A 23,587-nucleotide genomic window follows, 5' to 3' on the forward strand; every position below is an offset into this window, starting at 1 on the left:
ATAATATATTCCTATTAGCTAAATTAAAAGTAAGTATACCTTGAAACTAATTTTTTGGAACTCCCATTCAATTTAATAAAACTGCAATTTTTGATTAAGGAAATACCATAAAAATTTGTTCAGAAAATGCCATTCAATAACTTGACCAATTTTACTTTTGGAGAAATTTTTTTTAAAAGGCAATGGTCAAGCTGCTATCACTCATTGCCAGGCTGCAATATGGCTGAAATGTTCAAAGAAAGAGCTAATAAATGTAACATCTAACAAAATTAGCCCAGATGCTCAAATTATTTCAGGTAAAATGCGGATCTACTCTCCGGTTAGTGGATTTTCCAGATCATGGCTTTTCATCCTCTACCCTTCTGCTACTTCTCTACGGATTATCCTACCACTCATGCGTACTGTGACCAAGTGGTCTGGACACGAAGGTACAGCAGGAATGGCGGTGAGAAAATCTTGAGCATTTTTATTGTTACTAATTAGGATCCAAATTCTTCACATTTTGTATTTAGAAATCTTGGCTAACATACATCATCGCTGGTACTAACAGACTTTAAGCTTGTAGGAACAGTGTGGTATGGCTGCTAACAATGCAGGCTTTGAACTTATTAATGGTGTGAACTTGAACTTCCTACTTAATCTCTGTGTGCCTCAGACTTCTCACATCTAAAATGGAGATAATAATGGTAGCGTTCTCACAGAGTTGGGAGATACAAAAGGATAACATATTAAAGGCAGAGCCAGATGACTGTTCATTAGTGTTAGCTATTATTATTGCTGTATTGCTATGGCTTATGCCCAGTGTACTTGAAAAATTCACTGCATTTATGGAGGGTTACCAAGAGTTTAATATAGTTTAAGTACCAAACCTATCAATTCTGACAGAGAATTTCATCAGATGAGCAAAGTTCAGAGTACTAAGAAAAAGAAAACGAGGGATTGCAAAGAGAATATCCTTCACAATAAAAGCATCAGCTTTCCCTGTCAAAAGAGAAGTATGAAGGTCTGTACTCTGGAAGCCTAGCAGGAAGCCTCTGCAGCAAGCATTCTCCTCTCTGGAAGCCGAACTTACCCCTTGTTCATCCAGTTTCATGAGCTGCTCCGTTACTTTGGGCGTGTTGAAGGCCAGCCGCAGGCACTGCACACTGAGCTCGGGCACCACGTGCTCCAGCACTTCCTTCAGGGGCAGCCCTCTGGCGCTTGAGTGCTTTGCTGTTGAAGGAATGGCATCCTCCAGGACCGAACCTCTCAGTGTCATAAGCTGAAAGACAAACGATGCTCCTGTGAGGCCTCTCTGGGCAAGTGGGTTAAGGAAATAAATCAGAAGTGCTCAAAGCTTGGACTGCAGTCCCCTCAGAGAGCCAGAAAGACTTTTGGTCAGTTAAGCCAGTGAAGGAGAAAGGACGAGGGATATGATACAAGATGCTCTGCACAGGCACAGAGGTGCCAACACTTTCAGGAAGGTCCAGGCAAGTCCGAGGGAACTCACGGTGGAGAGCTCTAAGGACATGTACGGAAAGGTCAAATACAGCATTTCGTTAAAAAGCTCAGTAAGATCAAAGTTCTGCATGGCTATAAAATGACAGTAACTACATTAGCAGGAAATTGAGGAGGAGCTGTCCCATAAAAATAGCTGAAGAATAAATGCTCAGAATTAGACGTTACACCTTTTTGAACCATAAAAGGGGAAGGAAAAGTTTTAGATTACATAATGTACGGCTCACAAGCATCAACCATCCATATCCAGAAATGCTGCTACAATAAGACAATGATCAGTTACTACAGAGCTCAGTCAACAACACTTGAAATTACCTTAGATTTTCCCCTATTTCTTGGAACACTTTCTATTAGTATAAAATGTAAACAGAAGCAAAGACATTTCCCTGTGTGATGGTGGATGTCAGAGGAAATATGAAGCCTAAAGTAATTTTAATTTCCTAAAATTTTCACATAGCAAAGCTGTTAATATAAACACTGGATGGTGACATGAGGGAAAAAACCCATTACGCCTGAGCAAACTCTCGTTAAGCCTGTAGGTTACAAGGCACTGCCCTGCAAGAGGAGGCACAGAGCTAACAGAGAGGAGTGCATGCTGAGGGATGGCTGCAGAGTGCAAGAGGGTGAGAGGTAAGAAAGAACTGCAATTCAGAGGTATATACAGGTGACCCCTGAACAACACAGGAGTCAGGGACGCCCACCTCTCGCCACATAGTCAAAATTCCATGTATAACTTTTGACTCCCCAAATACTTAAAGAACCTACTGTTGATTTTATGGTAGCAAATGATCAAATACACTAGCATCTACATATGTACTATGTTTCTATCTATATATACTGGTATTTTATATGTGGATACTACATACAGTATTTACATTCCTAACTTTTAAATTTTCTTACTATTTCTAGGCTACACAGCTTGTCTGTGAGATTTTTTCAGATTGTTGCACATCTCCAAAAAAGTTTCCAACATATTTATCAAAAATTCCACATGTAACTGGACCTGCACAGTTCAACCTGTGTTATTCAAAGACCAACTGTTACTAAGAAAAGTGTAACAAGTTCAGGTCCTAAGAGAGTCCAAAGGCAGAAAATGGATCCTTGTGACTCAGGGCATAAGGAAAGGCCCTCATGGAATAGGTGGTGCTAAAAAGGGACCGTGAAATCTAGGGAAAATTCTAGAAAAAAGTGTCAGAGAGCAAAGGTATGGAGATAGAAAAGAAAAGGGTGTGGGTGGGAAAGAGCAACTGCTGTAGCTTAGCTGCCTCCAAAGAGGGGCCAGGGAGGAGTGGGTGGGGAAGCTGAGGTGGGGAGAGCCCCAGAGCAGGCGGGTGAGCAGGTGCACCTCACTGGGGAACCTCAGACCTTGCTTCAATGGGGAGGATGATATATACTTCAGGAAAATTAAGTTGGCAAATGAGATGAACTGCAAGAGGAAGAAGCTACAGGCAGAGAATACGGTTAGAAGGAAAATGTAACATCTCCAAGTAACAGGCAGTGAGGGCAGGATAGAGGATTAGCAGGGAAAATGGAAACCAGAGGAAGAATCACCAGGGAAGTAAGATCTACATCTGCCAACTGATAGAGGAGAAAGGTGAGGGTAGGAAAAGCAAAATTTAACAGCATTTCACTCTCATATGGGACAAAGGCATTGAGGTTATTTGCAGTCTATTCATTCGATTAATATCTCTTCTTAATATGTTATTTTCAAATAATACTTAGGGAAAAATCATTCCCTATGACTTCATATCTAATTTGACAGACATAGTTTCTATTTTCTATTTTGTTTCCTTTTTTTAAACCATGGGAAACCACTGAACAGCTCAGTTAACGCTCTTCTTCCATGAGACAGTGCTGCCTGGAAGAAGGCTACAAAGGCTGGACTATCGTCATCTGAGAAACCAAGACCAGGAAGGCTAACCATTGCTAATCCTGCATTGCAGCAAGATAGCAACTCACCTCAAGAAAGCCAAAGCAGACGAGAAAAAGAGCAATTCATCTCTATGTCTGAGTCGCTAGTATTACTGATATTTTTGTTAATGACTTCCAGAAACAGGAAGGGAATCCTCATAAATCCCTGAGCACCTCTGCTTAAAAGCATTCGTGTGCCATAGGATCTTGTTCATAAACAAACTGTCATCCTTATGAATACGTAAGGTCTTTTTTTGTTTATGTTGTGCAATGATTATTTCTATTGAAATGAAAGAGATCTGCATTTCTGTTATCTTGATGCCATTTACTGAAGCAGCTGGAGTGTCACTGTGGTTACCACATTTTCTCTTTCTCTCAATGTATTTATTAACCTGAAAGATTAATAGCATGAGAAGTCTCTATGAAGGCATAAAAGTTAAGTCACACTTTATTATGAATTTAGTGAACCAACTTCAATGGAAAGAGCAAAGTGCTTATCCACAAAGTACAGGAGCTATGGGACCAACATCAAGAGATATTTCTATCAAAGGACTTTTGTTAACTTATTTTTATGAAAAGCCTCATAAAGCCATTACAATTTAACCTCATTTAGGGATTATTTTATTGGAAAGAAAAAGTTACACAAAAGCGAGTGGCAATTGAATAAATGTTAGAGAGAAGAAAGACAGAAGGATGGGAAGAAGGAGACGGAGGGGAAAGTGCAATTTTAGGCATTAGGCACGTAGTCATGAACAACTCAGACAAGTCCCGATCCTCACAGGGCATACAGTCTAGTGTGGGAGACAAGAAAAAGAACAAAGTAAGTACAGTATGTGAGATAGTGGTAAGTGTTCACGAAAAAATAAAGCCTAGATTTGGACACGAAGTAGGGATATTAGGGAGTAGAAATTTTAGACCCAGTGGCCAAGGAAGGCCCCTGTGATTTATGAAAACAGGTCACAAGGAAATGAGTGCACTCCAGCCAAGAGGATAGCAGGGGAAGGACTGAGCACCACAGACAAGTAGGGAGTGTCCCGGCAGAGGCACAGGCATCCGCGGTGGCCCAGAGGGGAGGCGGTCAGCACAGCCGGGAAAGACCCAGTGAGGGGAGTCACCGGGGAGAGGCCGCAAGCAGATGTGCATGGTCTCCTAGGCTTTTACTGGCTTTTCCTCCAAAGGAGATAGGAAACCTTTAGAGGATTTTGAAATGAAGAATGAGGAGATCTGGATCACATATCAAAGCATCCCTCCTGGGCTGAGAGGATGCAGGGCTCAGGGCAGAAGCAAGAACAGTTCTCATGAAAGACGGTTGTGGCCTGGCCCAGGCACTGGGCTGGGAGGAGTGGCTGAATTGCAGACATATTTTAAAGACAAAGTCGGCAAATTTTGCTGACAAGACCAGATATGGGGGGTAGGAGGAGGAGAAGAGAGCATTTATTGTGACTTCAAAGCTGCAGCACTGGACAACTGCAATAATAGAGTTGTCATCAGCTGACCATTAATTTGAAAAGAGAAACAAGTGGTAATGGTGTTTTGAACCATAAGCAACATTTGATTTGGATGTTTCAATCAAAGGCTAAGGAAATGCACCCAAGGGACTGTGGAAGGAGTGAGCAGGAAAAGGCCTGAACTGCAGGCAAGACCAGAGAAGCAGGGGGAGGTGGAACCATGTGGCTCAGGCAGCGAGAAGGGAAGGAGAGAGATGGGAGAGGCAAGCGTCAGGGCGGTTCGCCGACCACAGCACAGGCATCCCATTAGTTCTGGACAGCAGGTAATGGTGGAGAAAAGCTGGGACAGATGTGGAGTGCCTGAAAGGCAAGCAGGACAGGACAGTCGTGGAAAGCAGAGGCAGGAGCCCAGAGAGAAGGCGCTGACTCGGCAAACTTCAGCCTCAGCAGGAAGGATGATAGGATAGCGGCAAGATGAGGAATTTAAGTGGATAAAAAACATGGAAAAGGAAGAAACTGATGACCAGAGTGGCCTTGGGAGGGGAAATGAAGAAGCACAGGACAAAAACATCCAGTGTGTTCTCTGCACTTCCCACGTTCAACAAAAGAACTCACACTGCCTAGCGGTGGACATGGCACGTCAGCTCACCATTTTCTCTGGCTACTATAAGCAACACATCACACATTAAAGTTGTGCCTTTAAAAATCCTATTTTTAATTTCCCCAGAGTTCAAGCTGAGGAAAAATTACTAGGTGAAACCAAAGCCTGGAGCCTGTCTTGTATTCAATGGGGGAAATGAAGCTAAATGCCCTATTTAAACCAGTTTCAGAACCACTATATTCTAGATCCCTCTGGGGATTGGGGGTGTTTGACATTAATACATAACAACAATCCTAAAGTGCATTAGGCACAGAGAGGCAGTAAATTGGTAACTGGCACAACTACACGTATGTTTAGAAAAAAAACAAAGAAACCTCATAGTCCCAAACTTCCTCATTAATTTTTCTTTTTAAGAAGCTTTGTTAGCTATTTTCCCTTTTCTTTTTTGACCTGAATTTCCTTTTACAATAAAAACTCATATATTACATGTACTTAGATTCCTCAAGCGCTCCAAGAGTTTGTTTCACCCACAACTGGTTCATAGGGTCTGTGGTTCAGGCCTCCAGTAGGTCTGAAGAATAGGTCCATGAGATAGCACAGTGAAAGTGGAAGAATAAAAGTCTCTTTCCCTCTTCTTGCATCAAAAACTGTCCTAAACAATAGCTGGAAAGAGAGAGTGAAGTCTTGGGGGACCTGCTCTCATCTGTAAGTACCCTGGTCCTTGGGCTGGCTGGGTGCTTTCCGGCTGCCTGGCCGGGATACGCAATAACCAATTTGGGATTCTGAGGCCTCCAATTCCCTTGGGCCACACTTAATGGACAAATCTTTCTCTTGAATCAAAACTCCCATTCATTTATTGCATCTACCCAGAGCTAGATGGAAAGAAAGGATCCAGATTTAGCCATTATGTGGACCCCATCACCACCAGAATGAATGAAAGGGGCCTTTGTTGATTCTAAAGACCGCACAGCCATGCGCTATGAAGTTTCACTGTCCTGCTACTGCTCTACTTTTTTCTCAAGTCAATTAAGCCTCAAGTCCTTCTCATTTGGAACTTACCTCACTAGTTCTAAAAATTATCCGGTAGTTGTATGGAGAGCCATTTTCTTTCATTTCTTCTGATTTTTCTCTTCGAATGCTCACAGCCACTGGACCAAGATTCTCATCAGCTCCAAAATAGTTCCAGTGTTCTTAGGTAAAATAAGACAAAACAAAATCAGAACATCCACATAATGCTTTAAAAATGCTATATTCTGCTTGATATTTAGCTCACCTCAGAAATTACTCTATGTCAAAAAAAAATACACATACACTTAACAAACATTCATATTCTTTGGTGAGTTATAAAACACAGACTTAGCTACAGACATTTAGTTTCAGAGGAGGTAGTCTAAGCAGAGGAGGAGCCTGTTGAGTTTTTTGTTATTCTGCAACTTTACTAGTTTTCTAAAAAGAAATTTGTGTTTTCTCACTATATTCCACCATTAAAAGAGGCTACACTGGATGTGCTTCCTTGCCTAAGGAGAAGTTGATGTCAAGGCTTCTTAGCACTTGCTTGAAAAAAACAAAAACAAAAACAATACAAAAAACCCTAAACCTATTTTGAAGAGAGAGTGTGAGAAGAGAGGGATTTGCTGCAGATTTAAAAAAAAAAGTGTCCTGCACTGGAGAGAAGAAAGGTCCGTGAGTCCCTGAGCAGCACCCTGCTCCCAGGCAGCCTAAGCAAGATGGAGAAGAAGCCTAGACCCAGGGCTCTGGGCCTCACCGATGGTTCCCATGCAGTAAGCCCAAAAGGTACCCGGCAAAGCCATGGAACCTAGAGGCACACGTGGGCCGGGATTCCAGGCCTCTCCTAGGTAATCAGTGTGACCCAGTAACTGCTGATGACGTGGGGGCCTCTCCTCAGTGCTCCGGCATTGCCCAGGACCCCACACCTTAGCACAGCCTTAGGGGGTGGGGGTAGGGAGAGAGTCTCCACATAACTGGTGTTGAATTTACATTCCTCCTGACAAGAAGGAAGATCAGGGTCAAAATTAAATGTATAGAAAATTAAAAAATGGTGATATACATCCTTAAAAAAACTGAAATTGATATATACATGAAATGTTCACAGATGACAAAGTCCATAAAACACAGGAATATATGAAAATCTAGGGCAGAGAAAATATTTGCCAAACCTCCAAAATACTTACATTGTCCTATTACATTTACATTCCATGACATGGCTAAATGAGTTGTGGGACATGGTAGGTTATTCTCATACACAATGCATATTTAAAAATACATGTTATTCCCACACAAAATCTAAGTATTTGAAAATCCATGAGAAGAAATAACAGCATAAAATATCTAGTCACATAGTCTCAGAATTTAGGTGACGCATAAAAAATACTTTGTAAGGACTAAAGAATGATATAAAAGATAAAATCATAAATAGTGAGGGCTCTCTAACAATATTATCATAATCCATGGAAATTCAAAACAAGAAAACACAATGGGAGTACAGGCAACAGACATCTCACATATGGATAACTGTGAAACACTCCAATAAATGTCACAGAATTCATGTACGAACACTCATGTACACCCTCAAAGCACAGCACATGAGAATCACACTCAGAGGTTATTTACTCTTACTTTGCACACAATTTTAATAAGCTTGGTTGTCTGGTCTTCAAGCACAGCTTTATTTCAGAGGTGTGATAATTCCAGATGTTGACAAAGTCCAGAGTGTAGGGCTGATACAGACTTGCATGCAGACAGCAATGTGACAGAACAACTGACAACAAGGAAGAAAACAGAAAGGGGGGAGACAGAAATAGTATAAAAAAGCGGACAAGAACTTAAAGAAAAACAAGACAGCAGTCTGGGGCCACTTACTGAAGGAGCAAAGGGCCTAACGCATTTCAATAACTTGAGAGGATATTTTAATACCGCAGTGCAACAACACCAGATGTGACAAAAAATGAGTGTGAGTCACATTTATTACATTCTGTTGCTTGTACTTCATGGACTCAACTAAAGCCCAAATGCTCAAGGAAGAACTCAAACATACCCCCAAACCTCAGGGAGAGTAGGTAAGCTTGCTGTGCTCTGCTGCTGTGGCAAATCCCGAAGCCACATAGCTGCTATCAGTTCATCAATGACCTCAACTCACCCCCGCACTGCCCCAGGGCAGCTCTGGCTCCCCTTCTCCAGAGCAGAGATGTCAAACCTTCTGCTCTCCTTCAGCCTCCCTCACCTACCTTCTCCTCAATCTCGCAAATGATAATGCTGTCTACATCACAAAGACACTGAAGAAGCCCTCTCAGAAGTAAGCATTCCCATCTTCTACCACCATGTACACAAACTTACCTGGACCCAGACTTTTGTTCCCTTTTCTTTACCATTCAAAACCCAATCTCCCCCCTAAACGCTGGCCTCCACTCATTCTACCTGCCCAGGGACTCTGATGCCTTATCTCTTCATTCTCAACTTCTCCCTCTCTGCTTGCTCATTCCCATCATTATTTATCAGGCTCACCTCTCCTTCATCTTTAAAGGTACCTTTCACTCCTTACCACCCTTCAGGTTATCTCCTGTCTTATCTTCCATCAGAAACTTCGTGAAAGATCTACCAAGTTCCTCTCCCTTCAACTACCAGACTGACTCCCACGGCCCAGGTACCACAACAGCCCTGCCTTGCTCAAACTCCCCATGTCATCTGGCATAGCTGATCAAAACACACCTGTTGGCTTCTCTGATACCACCCTCTCCCTATGTGGTTTTACCACTCGGCTGTTCTTACTCAGTTTCCCTTCCTCTTCCTATCCTGAATACTCCATCCACTCTCAGAATGTTAACTGCCATCTCAATGGTGGCAATTCTCCAAAGTCTACGTGCCCACTCCAGACTCCTCTAAGCCCTCAATCTTTACATCTTCCTGATGGAACTCTGTCCCATGGGCACCTTCAAGAGTGAACCTATCACCTTCCACACAAGCCTACACAGCTCTCCCTGCAGCCCTGGATGCAGCGACTGCCATCACCGCGCACCTAGCTGCTCACGCCAGGTCACCACGAGTTCTAGTTCCCAAGCACCTCCCAAATCCATCTACTCGTTTTGTGTCCCACTGCCACTGACTTACCTGCAGCGTCATTTGCCTAGATATTTGTAACTTTTTTAATTGGTTTACTTTTCTCCAATTCATTCACACAGCAGCCAGATGACCCCTCTAAAATATAAACCTGACCATCACTATTAAGTTTAAAATCCTTCTCTGGTTTCCCCAGGGTGCTTAGATACTTTTCATGGCTTCCTAAAAGCTCTTACAATCTGTCACAAACCTATCACTCCAGTTCAACTTAGGCCTTTCCATCATCCTGTTGAACCAGCTATTCTGAATTTCTCTCAGTTGCTCAAACTCACAAGGCCCTTTCTCACATGTAAAACTCTGCCTAGAACATTCTTCCCTCAGCTTCACTAAGTTCCCTCATTATTTGGGTCTCAACCAAAATACTATTTAGACATCCTCTAAAAGAGTGAATACTGGAACAAAATGAGAGTGTTCACTTTGCATATTAATAATATTTTATTTTAAACTGTTAAGAATTCATAAAAATATAAATCAGGAAATCAAATAGTTAATATATTTCAAATACATTTAGAAATGTCAGACACAAAACACATAAAAATATAAATATTAAAAACAATCACTTTAGTATTAATTGGCAGATAAAATTGCAATAGTCTTACTTTAACAAGGCTATATAAAAATGTTTAAAAGAAAAATATTAAAGTTCATTCAACTTTCCTATGTCATTCAAAACTGAACTATATATATTTTTTTCAAATTTCAGCAAATGTATTTTTTTTTAATGATTTTTTTTTGAGAGGGCATTTCTCATATTTATTGATCAAATGGTTGTTAACAACAATAAAATTCAGTATAGGGGGGTCAATGCTCAATGTACAATCATTAATCCATCTCAAGCCTAATTCTCGAACTATATTTTTAAATGTGCAATTTCTCCCAGTGGCTGAAGAAGTACATTTTGAGTTGGAGGAAATCATGGGATAATTATAAACTAACTTCTAATCCTTTCTTTGGACTCCATTTTCAAACAACCAAACCAGTTATCTTCAAACCAAGTTATCTCTGGTTTGATAACTCTGGCAAGATCTTTTTTAGGGTATTTGTGCAGAAACATCAATCTTTTTTTCTTGACAATGAGCTCTAGCCATTACTTCCAAGAAAGCATTTCCATTTAGTCTTCATCTAATTTCAGTTTCATTGGCACAGATGGAGATTCAGGCCTGGTTTCCTGTGTTAAATTCAGTATTATCATGATGAGAATATGTTTCTTCAAAAGTCTTTCAACTTGAGACTTATTCTTATAACAAAAGTCTTGATTACTGGCTACTGTCCAGTTTTTCTCCTCTTGAGGATTATAGAGGTATAGGAAAAACAAAAACAAAAACCTTTCTACACCAACACACTTCATTCAACTCAAAAGCCTAATGCCACGTTTCCAGTAGAGGAGTTTTTTTCAGCAACTCACCTTAAATGGATTTTTTGAGTCCTTAAACTTTGATCTTAAGACAAATAACTTCTTTTTTAACTAAAACACCAGGCTGTTGGGGAGAGCCTCAGTCTGGTCCTACTGGCCACTTGGCTCTCTGCCGGTCCTTCAGTTTCACTGGACTGCAGTGCCTTCCTCCTAGGAACACAGCTCCTGGCAGCACTTCTATGCTTGCACAATGGCTGCAATATTCTTACTTTTTCCTACCAGCCATCTTTCTCCATCCTTTGCCAGTGGAGCTCTTTATCAACTGCAGAGAGCAACCCCAGCCAGACTCACAATCAGCTTTGTCTTTTGTCTTGAAAGACGGGGATCCAGAACAGGCGAGTTGTAGACGAATGGCCAGGAAGACTGATGAGAGATTTCAGGATGATGCAAGTCAGAGGGAGGAAAGGGGAAGAAGAGGAAGTGGACACTCAAGTAGGGTGGCTAAATCTACTGCTGGATGAATTGACATACAGGTTTTACACCACCAAAAATAATGGTATTTTAGTGCCACCATACTGGAATGCCAAAAACCAATACTGGAATCCCTATATTAGAATGATACAATGCCTGAAGTGAGGCACTTTGCTAAGTGCTCTAACATTCACATCAAGTATGAAAACACAGGTATTTCCTCACAGATGTGCCAAGTATGATTTAGAGAGAATAAGTCACTTCTCAGACACAACTAGTAAACAGCAGTACCAGAATTCAAACACACGACTTAAACTACTGATTCCAAAGTTCATTTTCTTAGCCATCATATATAACATTATCTTCCCAAGTTTCTAAAATTGTGTATGAATTTTAAAAAATTTAATAAAATTTGATGCCTAAAGGGATTAAGTAGTTCCACCACACCTAAAGCTTTATTCCTTGATGCACTGTATAGTCACGTTTCCACTGTGTTGAAAGGCAGAAATAGTAATGTTTTATCCATATATGGTTGATTTCCCCCACCTTCATTTTACGTATTTAGCACCTAACCAAATATTTAACCTGAAGTTTTCTTGTCAGTTCTAGTTCTCGAGTTTTAAGAAGGATGGGTCAAAGGGTACGAGTAGTTCTGCCATCACTAGAACATTCTACATAAATAGCTGCATTTCCAGTTGACACACATACAATAAAAATTTCATATTCTTAGAGGAAATAGTAAATAGTTCAAAGATGTAAGTAATTAGATCAAGTACAGGCACATCACCTGGTTGAGTTGCATATAAGCATGTGTGCACAAGGCAAAAAAGTTAAGCTTGGCATTTTCACTGTAAAAAGCAAAGGCAAATACAATCCTTAGAGTTACAGGGCTTCAGCTAGCAATTTTTGGATTGCTTGTCCTGGTTTGCATGATATTTTCAAACTCTGAGTCAGTATTTCACTTGTACTTTTCCCTTAAGATGACCAGCATAATCTGGACTATGTGTAATTATGAACAGAAGTACATTTTTATCCTTTATAAATAATTTGTAAAATCATAATTCATGGCTTAAAATATTTCTTTGGAATTGCTAATTTAGAACTTTAAGTAGGGAAAACAGACATGCTGAATACAAATCAAAGAAACAGAAAGCAAATAAACCCTAGCTTTCTCATGTGCCTAACAGAACTAGCAATATTTCTGAAGTGGAAAATGGTCCTTGGTAGAACTGTTAACGCAATCATACACTGCTGGTGGCACTGCAAATTGGTACCAACTATTTTGGAAAGCATTACAGCAATAATGTTAAAATCACAAAAATGTTCACATGCTAATCTTTGTTATCCTAAAGGACTATGCAGAAGGAAAATTAAAACTCTTCCGTTTTCTCTAGAAAAGGTCTCTTAAGTCACAGGAGAACGGGGGCTCTGAAGACACTACGAGTAAGCAGACAGACTTGGGCCTCGTTAGATATCAGCAGGCCAAGCAATGGGACAATGACAACTAAGCTACCAGCTGGAATTTAAATTACATCACTGTTTTCAATGGTTCTATCTTTTTCTTAAAACAGTCTACTTGGTAGGCTACATGTGTACCACTGTCAGCACGATGGTGCCATGAGTTTTGACTCTGAATATTTCCATGAGAGAATCTGGATGAAACAAGGCACTCACTCACTGGAGCACATGCTTCTGTGAAGTTGCTTGTCTCTATAGACCTACTGGGTCCAAGTTGTTCAGATGCTTTGTTTTGGGGCAATTTATTACATCTTACTATGACAAATAACTAGGTTAGAAGAGAGGACAGATCTAAAAGTTAGGAGACCTGAACCAAACAAGAAGAGCAGCAGCAGACTCTGCTTTTCAAATGAAACACAGGTTTGCCTGAGTGCAGGTCTTAAGAGGCCAACTGTTTAAAGAATGGTTCTTCCTGAAATGCACTACTCAGATTCTCAGTCTCTGGTCCCCAAAAGACTCATCCTAATTAAAAGGGTGAGGTTCCATGAGAACTAAACAGCCTAGGACTTTGCATCATATCAAAAGTAGGTCAGAGGAATGGACAGAGACATTTACACAGGACTGGCCACATGCCAGAATTCTGTCCCACAGCACTCCACTAAGCATATAATTACTGTTGCTCAAGAGTAATCACCCACATTTACAAAATGCACAGTACTCCAAATTTGCAACTCTTCTTTCTATTGGTAATTCTTAAAAGTAGGGTGGTCTCCCTGCCAAAACTGTATGAACCTCTGTGGCATGTGAAAAACAGCCCCCAGTAGCCCCCTAAATTGCCCATGAAAGGAAGACTTTAATATGAAGTTATGGTGACATTAATACATTTCATCAAGATGATTAAAGAAAAAATTACAAAGAAAACTACTTAAAACAGGGAAAATAAAGAGCAACAATCAAAAAAAGGAAACTTTTTTATTGCCCATTATCAATCTATGACAAACAAGCCAGTATTCTATTTTTTAAAATTCAACCTTCAAATAGCCAAAGCAATCCTGAGAAGGAAGAATAAAGTTGGGGGGATCTCGCTTCCCAACTTCAAGCTCTACTAAAAAGCCACAGTAATCAAGACAATTTGGTACTGGCACAAGAACAGACCCACAGACCAGTGGAACAGAACAGAGAGTCCAGATATTAACCCAAACATATATGGTCAATTAATATACGATAAAGGAGCCATGGACATACAATGGGGAAATGACAGCCTCTTCAACAGCCGGTGTTGGCAAAACTGGACAACTACATGTAAGAGAATGAAACTGGATCATTGTCTAACCCCATACACAAAAGAAAACTCAAAATGGATCAAGGGCCTGAATGTAAGTCATGAAATCATAAAACTCTTAGAAAAAAACAGAAAAAAATCTCTTGGACATAAACATGAGCAATTTCTTCATGAACATATCTCCCCAGGAAAGGGAAACAAAAGCAAAAATGAACAAGTGAGACTATATCAAGCTGAAAAGCTTTTGTACAGCAAAGGACACCATCAATAGAACAGAAAGGGATCCTACAGTATGGGAGAATATATTCATAAATGACAGATCTGACAAAGGGTTGACACCTAAAATATATAAAGAGCTCATGCACCTCAACAAACAAAAAAGCAAATAATCCAATTAAAAAATGGGCACAGAATCTGAACAGACACTTCTCCAAAGAAGAAATTCAGATGGGCAACAGGCACATGAAAAGATGCTCCACATCACTAGTCATAAGAGAAATGCAAATTAAAACCACAATGAGATATCACCTCACACCAGTAAGGATCACCACTATACAGAAGACAAACAACAACAAATGTTGGCAAGGTTGTGGAGAAAGGGGAACCCTCCTACACTGCTGGTGGGAATGTAAATTAGTTCAACCATTGTGGAAAGCAGTATGAAGGTTCCTCAAAATGCTCAAAATAGAAATATCATTTGATCCAGGAATCCCACTTCTAGGAATTTACCCCAAGAATGCAGCAGCCCAGTTTGAAAAAAGACATATGCACTCCTATGTTTATCGCAGCACTATTTACAATAGCCAAGAAATGGAAGCAACATAAATGTCCATCAGTAGATGAATGGATAAAGAAGATGTGGTACATATACACAATGGAATATTATTCAGCCATAAGAAGAAAACAAATCCTACCATTTGCAGCAACATGAATGGAGCTAGAGGGTATTATGCTCAGTGAAATAAGCCAGGCAGAGAAAGACAAGTATCAAATGATTTCACTCATCTGTGGAGTATAAGAACAAAGAAAAAAACTGAAGGAACAAAATAGCAGCAGACTCACAGAACCCAAGGATGGACTAACAGTTACCAAAGGGAAAGGGACTGGGGAGGATGGGTGGGAAGGGAGGGATTAGGGGGAAAAAAGGGGGAGGCATTACTATTAGCAGACATATGTTGTGGGAGGCACAGGGAGGGCTGTACAACACAGAGAAGACAAGTAGTGACTCTATTGCACCTTACTACACTGATGGACAGTGACTGTAATGGGATATGTGGGGGGGACTTGCTGATGGAGGGAGTCTAGTAAACATAATGTTCCTCATGTAATTGTAGATTAATGATACCAAAATAAAAATAAACAAATAAATGAATAAATAAATTCAACCTTGCAAGTGATCACAGAAATGCAATGCTTTTGGCCTATAATACGTGTTCCAAAATAAAAACTGTAAATATATAAAGTAGCCAAGAATGTGTTAAACTACACAGTCCTAAACATACCAGTCAGATCTTTCTGGTCTAAGCTTTCTTAAGAGCAATTTGGCAATAAAATTCAAGGTTCCTGTAAAGTTCACACCATTGCATTACAGGGCTCTCTACCTCATGGAAATAATTGGACACATGGGGGAAAAAATTACATAACAAGGCCATTTACATAAGGCCAGAGATGTTTGAACTTGTCTACGGATAGAAACTAGGGGGTTCAAGAACTTGAATGAAAGAATTTTATCTTTATTATTCACTAACTTCTAAACGAAATGTAGCATTTCTGTCAATTCTAAATGTAAGGAACAAACTATAGTAATATTAGCTGTATCTGTGACTTCAACACCAATAGAAATCATACATATTTTCATATATTAGCTGTTGCTGACATATCAAAATATCAATTATGCTCATCACCACTTTGAAATGATAGTAGTTACCAGATGTGAGGTAATCTTTTTGTTAATGCATTAAGAAAGAAGCATATTTATTAGTATGTCACAAAATTGTAAGCATGTTTGCAGTTGCATATTAATATGTCTGGTTGGCTTTGTATTTTTATTTTATACATTTAATATTATTCTAAGGAGTGTCCACAGGTTTCAACAAACTGCCCAGGGGCCAATGGGGAAAGGGAGAAAAAGAAAAAGGGAAACATCTGATACAACATTATTTATAAATGAGAAACTAGAAAACCTGAATTTGCAACAGATAGAAAGCCTTAAAGAAATGATAGCATAGCCAATTATGCAACCATGAAAAAAAAATAGAACTGTACTTAATAATCCCTGTTAGTTAAAAAATAAATATGCATATATTTAAAAAGAGACAAAATCACTAGTAATTCCACAAGATTTTATTTTCTGTAGTTACTAATTTTTCTGTAATAAGTAATTTTTATCATAGGAAGATTTTTTTTAATATATTTGGTTTGCAAATGGTCATGAGTATAAAGATATATTAAAAGGGTGAATATTAATGTAACTCTTTAGTTTTAATGTTAGTACTAATTCAAATGCCAGCTCCGGAAAAAAAGTATTTAACATCCAAATGAAAGAAATCACAATGAAACACCTGTCTCTAACTCAATTTCTTTATATTTAAAACATCCTTTGTACCACCTTACCAGGGATATTGCAGCAAGATGTCTTATGTGTAAGATGCTTTTGAAGGATTTGTTTGAAGTCCCTCAGAGATGGCAAGAAATGCAGTGAAGGCAGAAGTCACTGCTGCTCAGGTGGTCTGGGACAATGCAGCTTCTCAAAAACAGCACAGACCCCATATATGTTGACTGACTGACCATATGAATGATAGAGATAGCTTCTGCTGATGCTTCTGTTTCATCAAATGCTTCTATCTGACTCAACTACAGTTAGGAAAGTATCTCCTCTTGTTACCCTGAGGCTCAGATAATGGCCTCCACATATAAACGAAGGGGCTCCACGAGAAGCCAGGGAAGGAATTGGTACAATAAGGCAATTATTTCTTGAGCACCTAATTTGGTGCTCAGGATGAGGAGCTCATAGATGCCTGAAGTTACACGAGGTATATGCATTTGGAAAATGGGTGGCAAGCTTTCATTATATGTCTTCAACTTGCACTGAAGTAACAGCTCTAACTGGCCCTTATTTTCTTGAGATGCAAATGAAGAGTATAGAAATGCTTTGGAATAAGGGAATAAGTAAGTGTGGTAGACATGGGAAGGTGGGTAAGAATCCCCATTTTCACGTGGACGGTTCACATGTTAGCTGCTGTTGTTCACTATGCTAAAGGTTATTTGTGTTTCATCTTGACTACTTGTAGACTTAAGTTGCAAACACGGTGCAAGTAATTCCCATATATCCCTAAGCCAGCCTCTCCCAATGTTAACATGTTATGTAAGTGCATACAGTATAGTCATCATTATCGGAACCAGGAAATTAACATCGGTACAATCCCATTAACTAAGAGTCTTATTCAAATTTCCATAATTTCCAAGCACTTGCTTATTTCTCCTTAGTCTTTGGCAATCTGTTACAATTCCTCAGTCTTTGCTTGTCTTTCATGACCTTGACACCTTTGAAGAGTATTTATCACTCAATTTGGGTCTGTCTGGTAGTTTCATGATTGGACTGAGGTTATACATTTTGGGCAAGAGATCCATAGAAATGATATAACCTCAGTTTTATGGGGCTCACCTATGGACCTTGATTCACTCCATAAAGGTGGCATCTGCAAGGTATCTAACACAATAAAGCTAACAGCTTTCTCTTTGTAGTTTATAAATATCTTCAGGGAGATACTTTGAGATCATGTAAACTCTGCTCTGTTTCTCCTCAAACTGTCACCCATTGATTTTAGAATTTATTAGCTCTGTCTAATAATGTTTACAATCGTAAAAATATCAGCCTCCATAATAGTGTTTTGGACCTATGGGGATCACTTGGTGGTCTTGGTTAATTTTCACAAAACCACCATGACCACACACAAGCTTGTTTGTGGTCTCATTTCCTGGAAGAAGAAGAAAGGGAACTGCAACCTATCATTTGGTGTCTGGAGTGTAACAAGGTCATATACACAGAGGACCCTCACTGCCTATACCTGATGTTATAAACACAACTGGCAATGAATCAAGTCAATAAATCATACCTCGCATCAGCGCCAAGCATTCAGTCTGTTGTGAAACATTACTGAGCCTGCTTAATCCGTGTCCTTCCCTTCAAGGAGTGCTTAGGATTGGTTATGAACTTAGATGGCCAGTACGTCGTGGAAAACGTTTTGCAGAAACAAAGGCAGAGGGTGACTCTAAGCAGTAGAGCTCCTGCACCTTTGGGAAGGAGGAGTCACTCAGGCATCACAAGCCCGGGAGAGACAGGAGCACTCAGGTGGGTATGAGAAGAAAGGAAAACAATTCATTCTAATGCATGCTCTGGGACACAGGAGGAAAGAAAGCTCCATGCAGGAGTGGAGGTGACAAGGCCCTCCCAGGACCACACCCACGTGGGTTTCCATCCTGCAAGTGTTCACTGCCCTCTCACTCTACAGGCCCCCTCCCTGAGAAGAGGTGGCACTAACAGTGCCAGCTTTCGGTCCTCCCGTGAAAGGTGAGTTCAGCTGGGGAAAGAGATGCCCAGTGCTGCACAGGAAGCCTGTCTCCTAAGACAATCCTCCTCTGCTTTTGTTCATAAATGCTATCAGATTGCTAGACAACTGAGGAGAACCGATAGCATGAACGAGAGAAAAAAGAAAGAACTACAGAGAAGATACAGATCATTCAATGAAAAGAAATTAGAAAAAAAATATCCTTAGCTTAATACCAATGAGAAATGTGAGGTATGTAAAATAAGGATAAACTATTATACAGGAAAACTAAAATAATGAGTTCCTGGGGATTTAAAATACAATTGCTGAAGTAAAATGAAGTAAAGGAACTGGGTAACAGAGCACAAAGTGATATATACCAAACCCTTACTCAGATGATAAAATTGATAAATACAGAACAAAATTATAGAAATTGGAAAATATGAAAGAAAAACATGGAGGATAAATCCAGAGGTTCCACCACACATATAAATGGAACTACTGGCAGAAGGGACAAATAAATTGCAGGAGACTTTTAATGTATTTTTAAAATCAGGAATAAAAATTTTTTCCAATAGCTTCTCATTTCTCTTCATGGCAGACTGTAAATACCAGGAAGATCGGTATATCTGCTTTTGTTCCCCAGGCACTCTAGCTGGCACAGAGTAGGTGAAGAAGTATTATTTAATGTGTGACTAAGTAAGTATATAAATGTACAGTAAATTTTAAAAACTACTTTCAAAATAGGATATTCTTGGCGGAGCCAGGATGGCGGCGTGAGTAGAGCAGTGGAAATCTCCTCCCAAAAACACATACAGCTATGAAAATATAACAAAGAAAAATCTTCCTACAATAGAGACCACAGGACACAGGACAACATTCAGACCACATCCACACCTGCAAGAACCCAGCGCCTTGCGAAGGGGGTAAGATACAAGCCCCAGTCCAGCGGGACCCGAGCGCCCCTCCCCCCGGCTCCCGGCGGGTGGAAAGAAACCAGAGCGGTTTTTTTTTTTGGCGAGTGCTTTTTGGAAGCCTTAAAGGGACGGGTCCCCGTTGCTAGAGAGGCAGGGTGGCGGGACCGGTGAGCAGGTGCCTGGGACCAGCGCCTGAGGACAAAGAATATCCCGCGTTTCTCCCTGCGGGACCGGCGGGCGGGTGCCTGAGACCGGCGCCTGAGGACAGAGGAAATCGCGCGTTTTTCTCCTTTTTTTTTTTTTCTCTTTTTGGCGAGCGCTTTTTGGAAGCCTTAAAGGTACAGGGACCCCGGTGCTAGGGAGGCAGGGTGGCGGGACTGGTGAGCGGGTGCCTGGGACCGGCGCCTGAGGACAAAGAATATCCCACGTTTTTCCCCTGCGGGACCGGTGGGCGGGTGCCTGAGACTGGCACTTGAGGACAGAGGAAATTGCGCGTTTTTCCCCTTTTTTTTCCTCTTTTCTGCGAGTGCTTTTTGGAAGCCTAAAAGGGACAGGGACCCCGGTGCTAGGGAGGCAGGGCGGCGGGACTGCTGAGCGGGTGCCTGGGACTGGCACCTGAGGACAAAGAATATCCCGCATTTTTCCCTGTGGGACCGGTGGGTGGGTGCCTGAGACCGGCACCTGAGGACGGAGGAAATCGCGCGTTTTTCCCCTTTTTTTCTCTCTTTTTGGCGAGTGCTTTTTGGAAGCCTTACAGGGACAGGGACTCCGGTGCTAGGGAGGCAGGGCGGCGGGACTGGTGAGCGGGTGCCTGGGACCAGCGCCTGAGGACAAAGAATATCGAGTGTTCCTACCCTGTGGGACTGGTGGGTGGGTGCTTTTTGGAAGCCTTGAAAGGACAGGGACCCTGGTGCTAGGGAGACAGGGCAGCAGGACCAGTGAGCGGGTGCCTGGGACAGGCACCTGAGGACAAAAAAAAAAAAAAAAAAATCACGTGTTTTTTCCATTTTTTTTTTTCTTTCTGTTCCCTATCTCATTGTTGCTGTTGTTGTTTTGGTTTGGAGAGTGCTTTTTGGAAGTCTTAAAGGGGCAGGGCAGGTCACTTAGACCAGAGACAGGGAATCTGGGGATCTCTGGGCACTCTAACCACCTGGGCAGCAGGGAGCACAGAGGCCCCTTACGGAGATAAATAGCCTCCCGGCCGCTCCCCCTCCAATGGGGCTCCACCATTTTGGAGGAACAGCCCCAGCCAGGCCAAGCCCACAGCAACAGCGGAGATAAACCCCAAAGCAACTGGGCAGGAAGCAGAAGCCCTGTCTGCGCACAGCTGCCCAGCACAAGCCACTAGAGGTCGCTATTCTCCCAGGAAAAGGCTACAAACCAACAAGAAGGGAAGCTCTTCCAGCGGTCACTTGTACCAGCTCTGCAAACTCTATCACCATGAAAAGGCAAAACTACAGGCAGACAAAGATCACAGAGACAACACCTGAGAAGGAGACAGACCTAACTAGTCCTCCTGAAAAAGAATTCAAAATAAAAATCATGAACATGCTGACAGAGATGCAGAGAAAAATGCAAGAGCAATGGGATGAGATGCAGAGAAAAATGCAAGAGCAGTGGGATGAGATGCAGAGAAAAATGCAAGAGCAGTGGGATGAAGTCCGGAAGGAGATCACAGATGTCAGGAAGGAGATCACAGAAGTGAAACAATCCCTGGAAGGATTTATAAGCAGAATGGATAAGATCCAAGAGGCCATTGAAGGAACAGAAGCCAGAGAACAGGAACGTATAGAAGCTGACATAGAGAGAGATAAAAGGATCTCCAGGAATGAAACAACACTAAGAGAAATATGTGACCAATACAAAAGGAATAATATTCGTATTATAGGGATACCAGAAGAAGAAAGAGGAAAAGGGATAGAAAGTGTCTTTGAAGAAATAATTGCTGAAAACTTCCCCAAAATGGGGGAGGAAATAATCGGACCATGGAATTACACAGAACCCCCAACAGAAAGGATCCAAGGAGGACAACACCAAGACACATAGTAATTAAAATGGCAAGGATCAAGGACAAGGAAAGAGTTTTAAAGGCAGCTAGAGAGAAAAAGGTCACCTATAAAGGAAAACCAATCAGGCTAACATCAGACTTCTCAACAGAAACCCTACAGGCCAGAAGAGAATGGCATGATATACTTAATGCAATGAAACAGAAGGGCCTTGAACCAAGGATACTGTATCCAGCACGACTATCATTTAAATATGATGGTGGGATTAAACAATTCCCAGACAAGCAAAAGCTGAGGGAATTTGCTTCCCACAAACCACCTCTACAGGGCATCCTACAGGGACTGCTCTAGATGGGAGCACCCCTAAAAAGAGCATAGAACAAAACACACAACATATGAAGAATGGAGGAGGAGGAATAAGAAGGGAGAGAAGAAAAGAATCTCCAGACAGTGTATATAACAGCTCAATAAGCGAGCTAAGTTAGGCAGTAAGATACTAAAGAAGCTAACCTTGAACCTTTGGTAACCACAAATCTAAAGCCTGCAATGGCAATAAGTACATATCTCTCAATAGTCACCCTAAATGTAAATGGACTTAATGCACCAATCAAAAGACATAGAGTAATAGAATGGATAAAAAAGCAAGACCCATCTATATGCTGCTTACAAGAAACTCACTTTAATCCCAAAGATAAGCATAGACTAAAAGTCAAGGGATGGAAAAACATATTTCAGGCAAACAACAGTGAGAAGAAAGCAGGGGTTGCAGTACTAATATCTGACAAAATAGACTTCAAAACAAAGAAAGTAACAAGAGATAAAGAAGGCCACTACATAAAGATAAAGGGCTCAGTCCAACAAGAGGATATAACCATTCTAAATATATATGCACCCAATACAGGAGCACCAGCATATGTGAAGCAAATACTAACAGAACTAAAGAGGGAAATAGACTGCAATGCATTCATTGTAGGAGACTTCAACACACCACTCACCCCAAAGGATAGATCCACTGGGCAGAAAATAAGTAAAGACACACAGGCACTGAACAACACACTAGAACAGATGGACCTAATGGACATCTATAGAACTCTACATCCAAAAGCAACAGGATATACATTCTTCTCAACTGCACATAGAACATTCTCCAGAAGAGACCACATACTAGCTCACAAAAAGAGCCTCAGTAAATTCCAAAATATTGAAATTCTACCAACCAATTTTTCAGACCACAAAGGTATGAAAGTAGAAATAAATTCTACAAAGAAAACAAAAAGGCTCACAAACACATGGAGGCTTAACAACATGCTACTAAATAATCAATGGATCAATGAACAAATCAAAATAGAGATCAAGGAATATATAGAAACAAATGACAACAACAACACTAAGCCCCAACTTCTGTGGGATGCAGCGAAAGCAGTCTTAAGAGGAAAGTATATAGCAATCCAGGCACACTTGAAGAAGGAAGAACAATCCCAAATGAATAGTCTAACATCACAATTATTAAAACTGGAAAAAGAAGAACAAAGGAGGCCTAAAGTCAGCAGAAGGAGGGACATAATAAAGATCAGAGAAGAAATAAACAAAATTGAGAAGAATAAAACAATAGCAAAAATCAACAAAACCAAGAGCTGGTTCTTCGAGAAAATAAACAAAATAGATAAGCCTCTAGCCCAACTTATTAAGAGAAAAAGAGAGTCAACACAAATCAACATAATCAGAAATGAGAATGGAAAAATCACGACAGACTCCACAGAAATACAAAGAATTATTAAAGACTACTATGAAAACCTATATGCCAACAAATTGGAAAACCTAGAAGAAATGGACAACTTCCTAGAAAAATACAACCTCCCAAGACTGACCAAGGAAGAAACACAAAAGTTAAACAAACCAATTACAAGCAAAGAAATTGAAACAGTAATCAAAAAACTACCCAAGAACAAAACCCCGGGGCC

General features: G+C 40.7%; 1 protein-coding gene across 15 annotated transcripts in view; it reads right to left on the reverse strand.

Annotated features, from left to right (window-relative positions):
* Nucleotides 1-23,587, reverse strand: part of SIPA1L1 (signal induced proliferation associated 1 like 1) — a 394,992-nt gene that overhangs the window by 114,164 nt on the left and 257,241 nt on the right. For all 15 annotated transcript variants that reach the window (XM_073242187.1, XM_073242190.1, XM_073242201.1 and 12 more), the window contains 2 exons: nt 6,517-6,647; nt 1,073-1,261 (listed from right to left, as the gene is read on the reverse strand). In XM_073242187.1, coding sequence (XP_073098288.1) covers nt 1,073-1,261; nt 6,517-6,647 — 320 coding nt within the window. The remainder of the gene's footprint in view (nt 1-1,072; nt 1,262-6,516; nt 6,648-23,587) is intronic.

Source organism: Manis javanica, chromosome 8 (assembly GCF_040802235.1).
Source record: "Manis javanica isolate MJ-LG chromosome 8, MJ_LKY, whole genome shotgun sequence".
NCBI classification, from domain to species: Eukaryota; Metazoa; Chordata; class Mammalia; order Pholidota; family Manidae; genus Manis; species Manis javanica.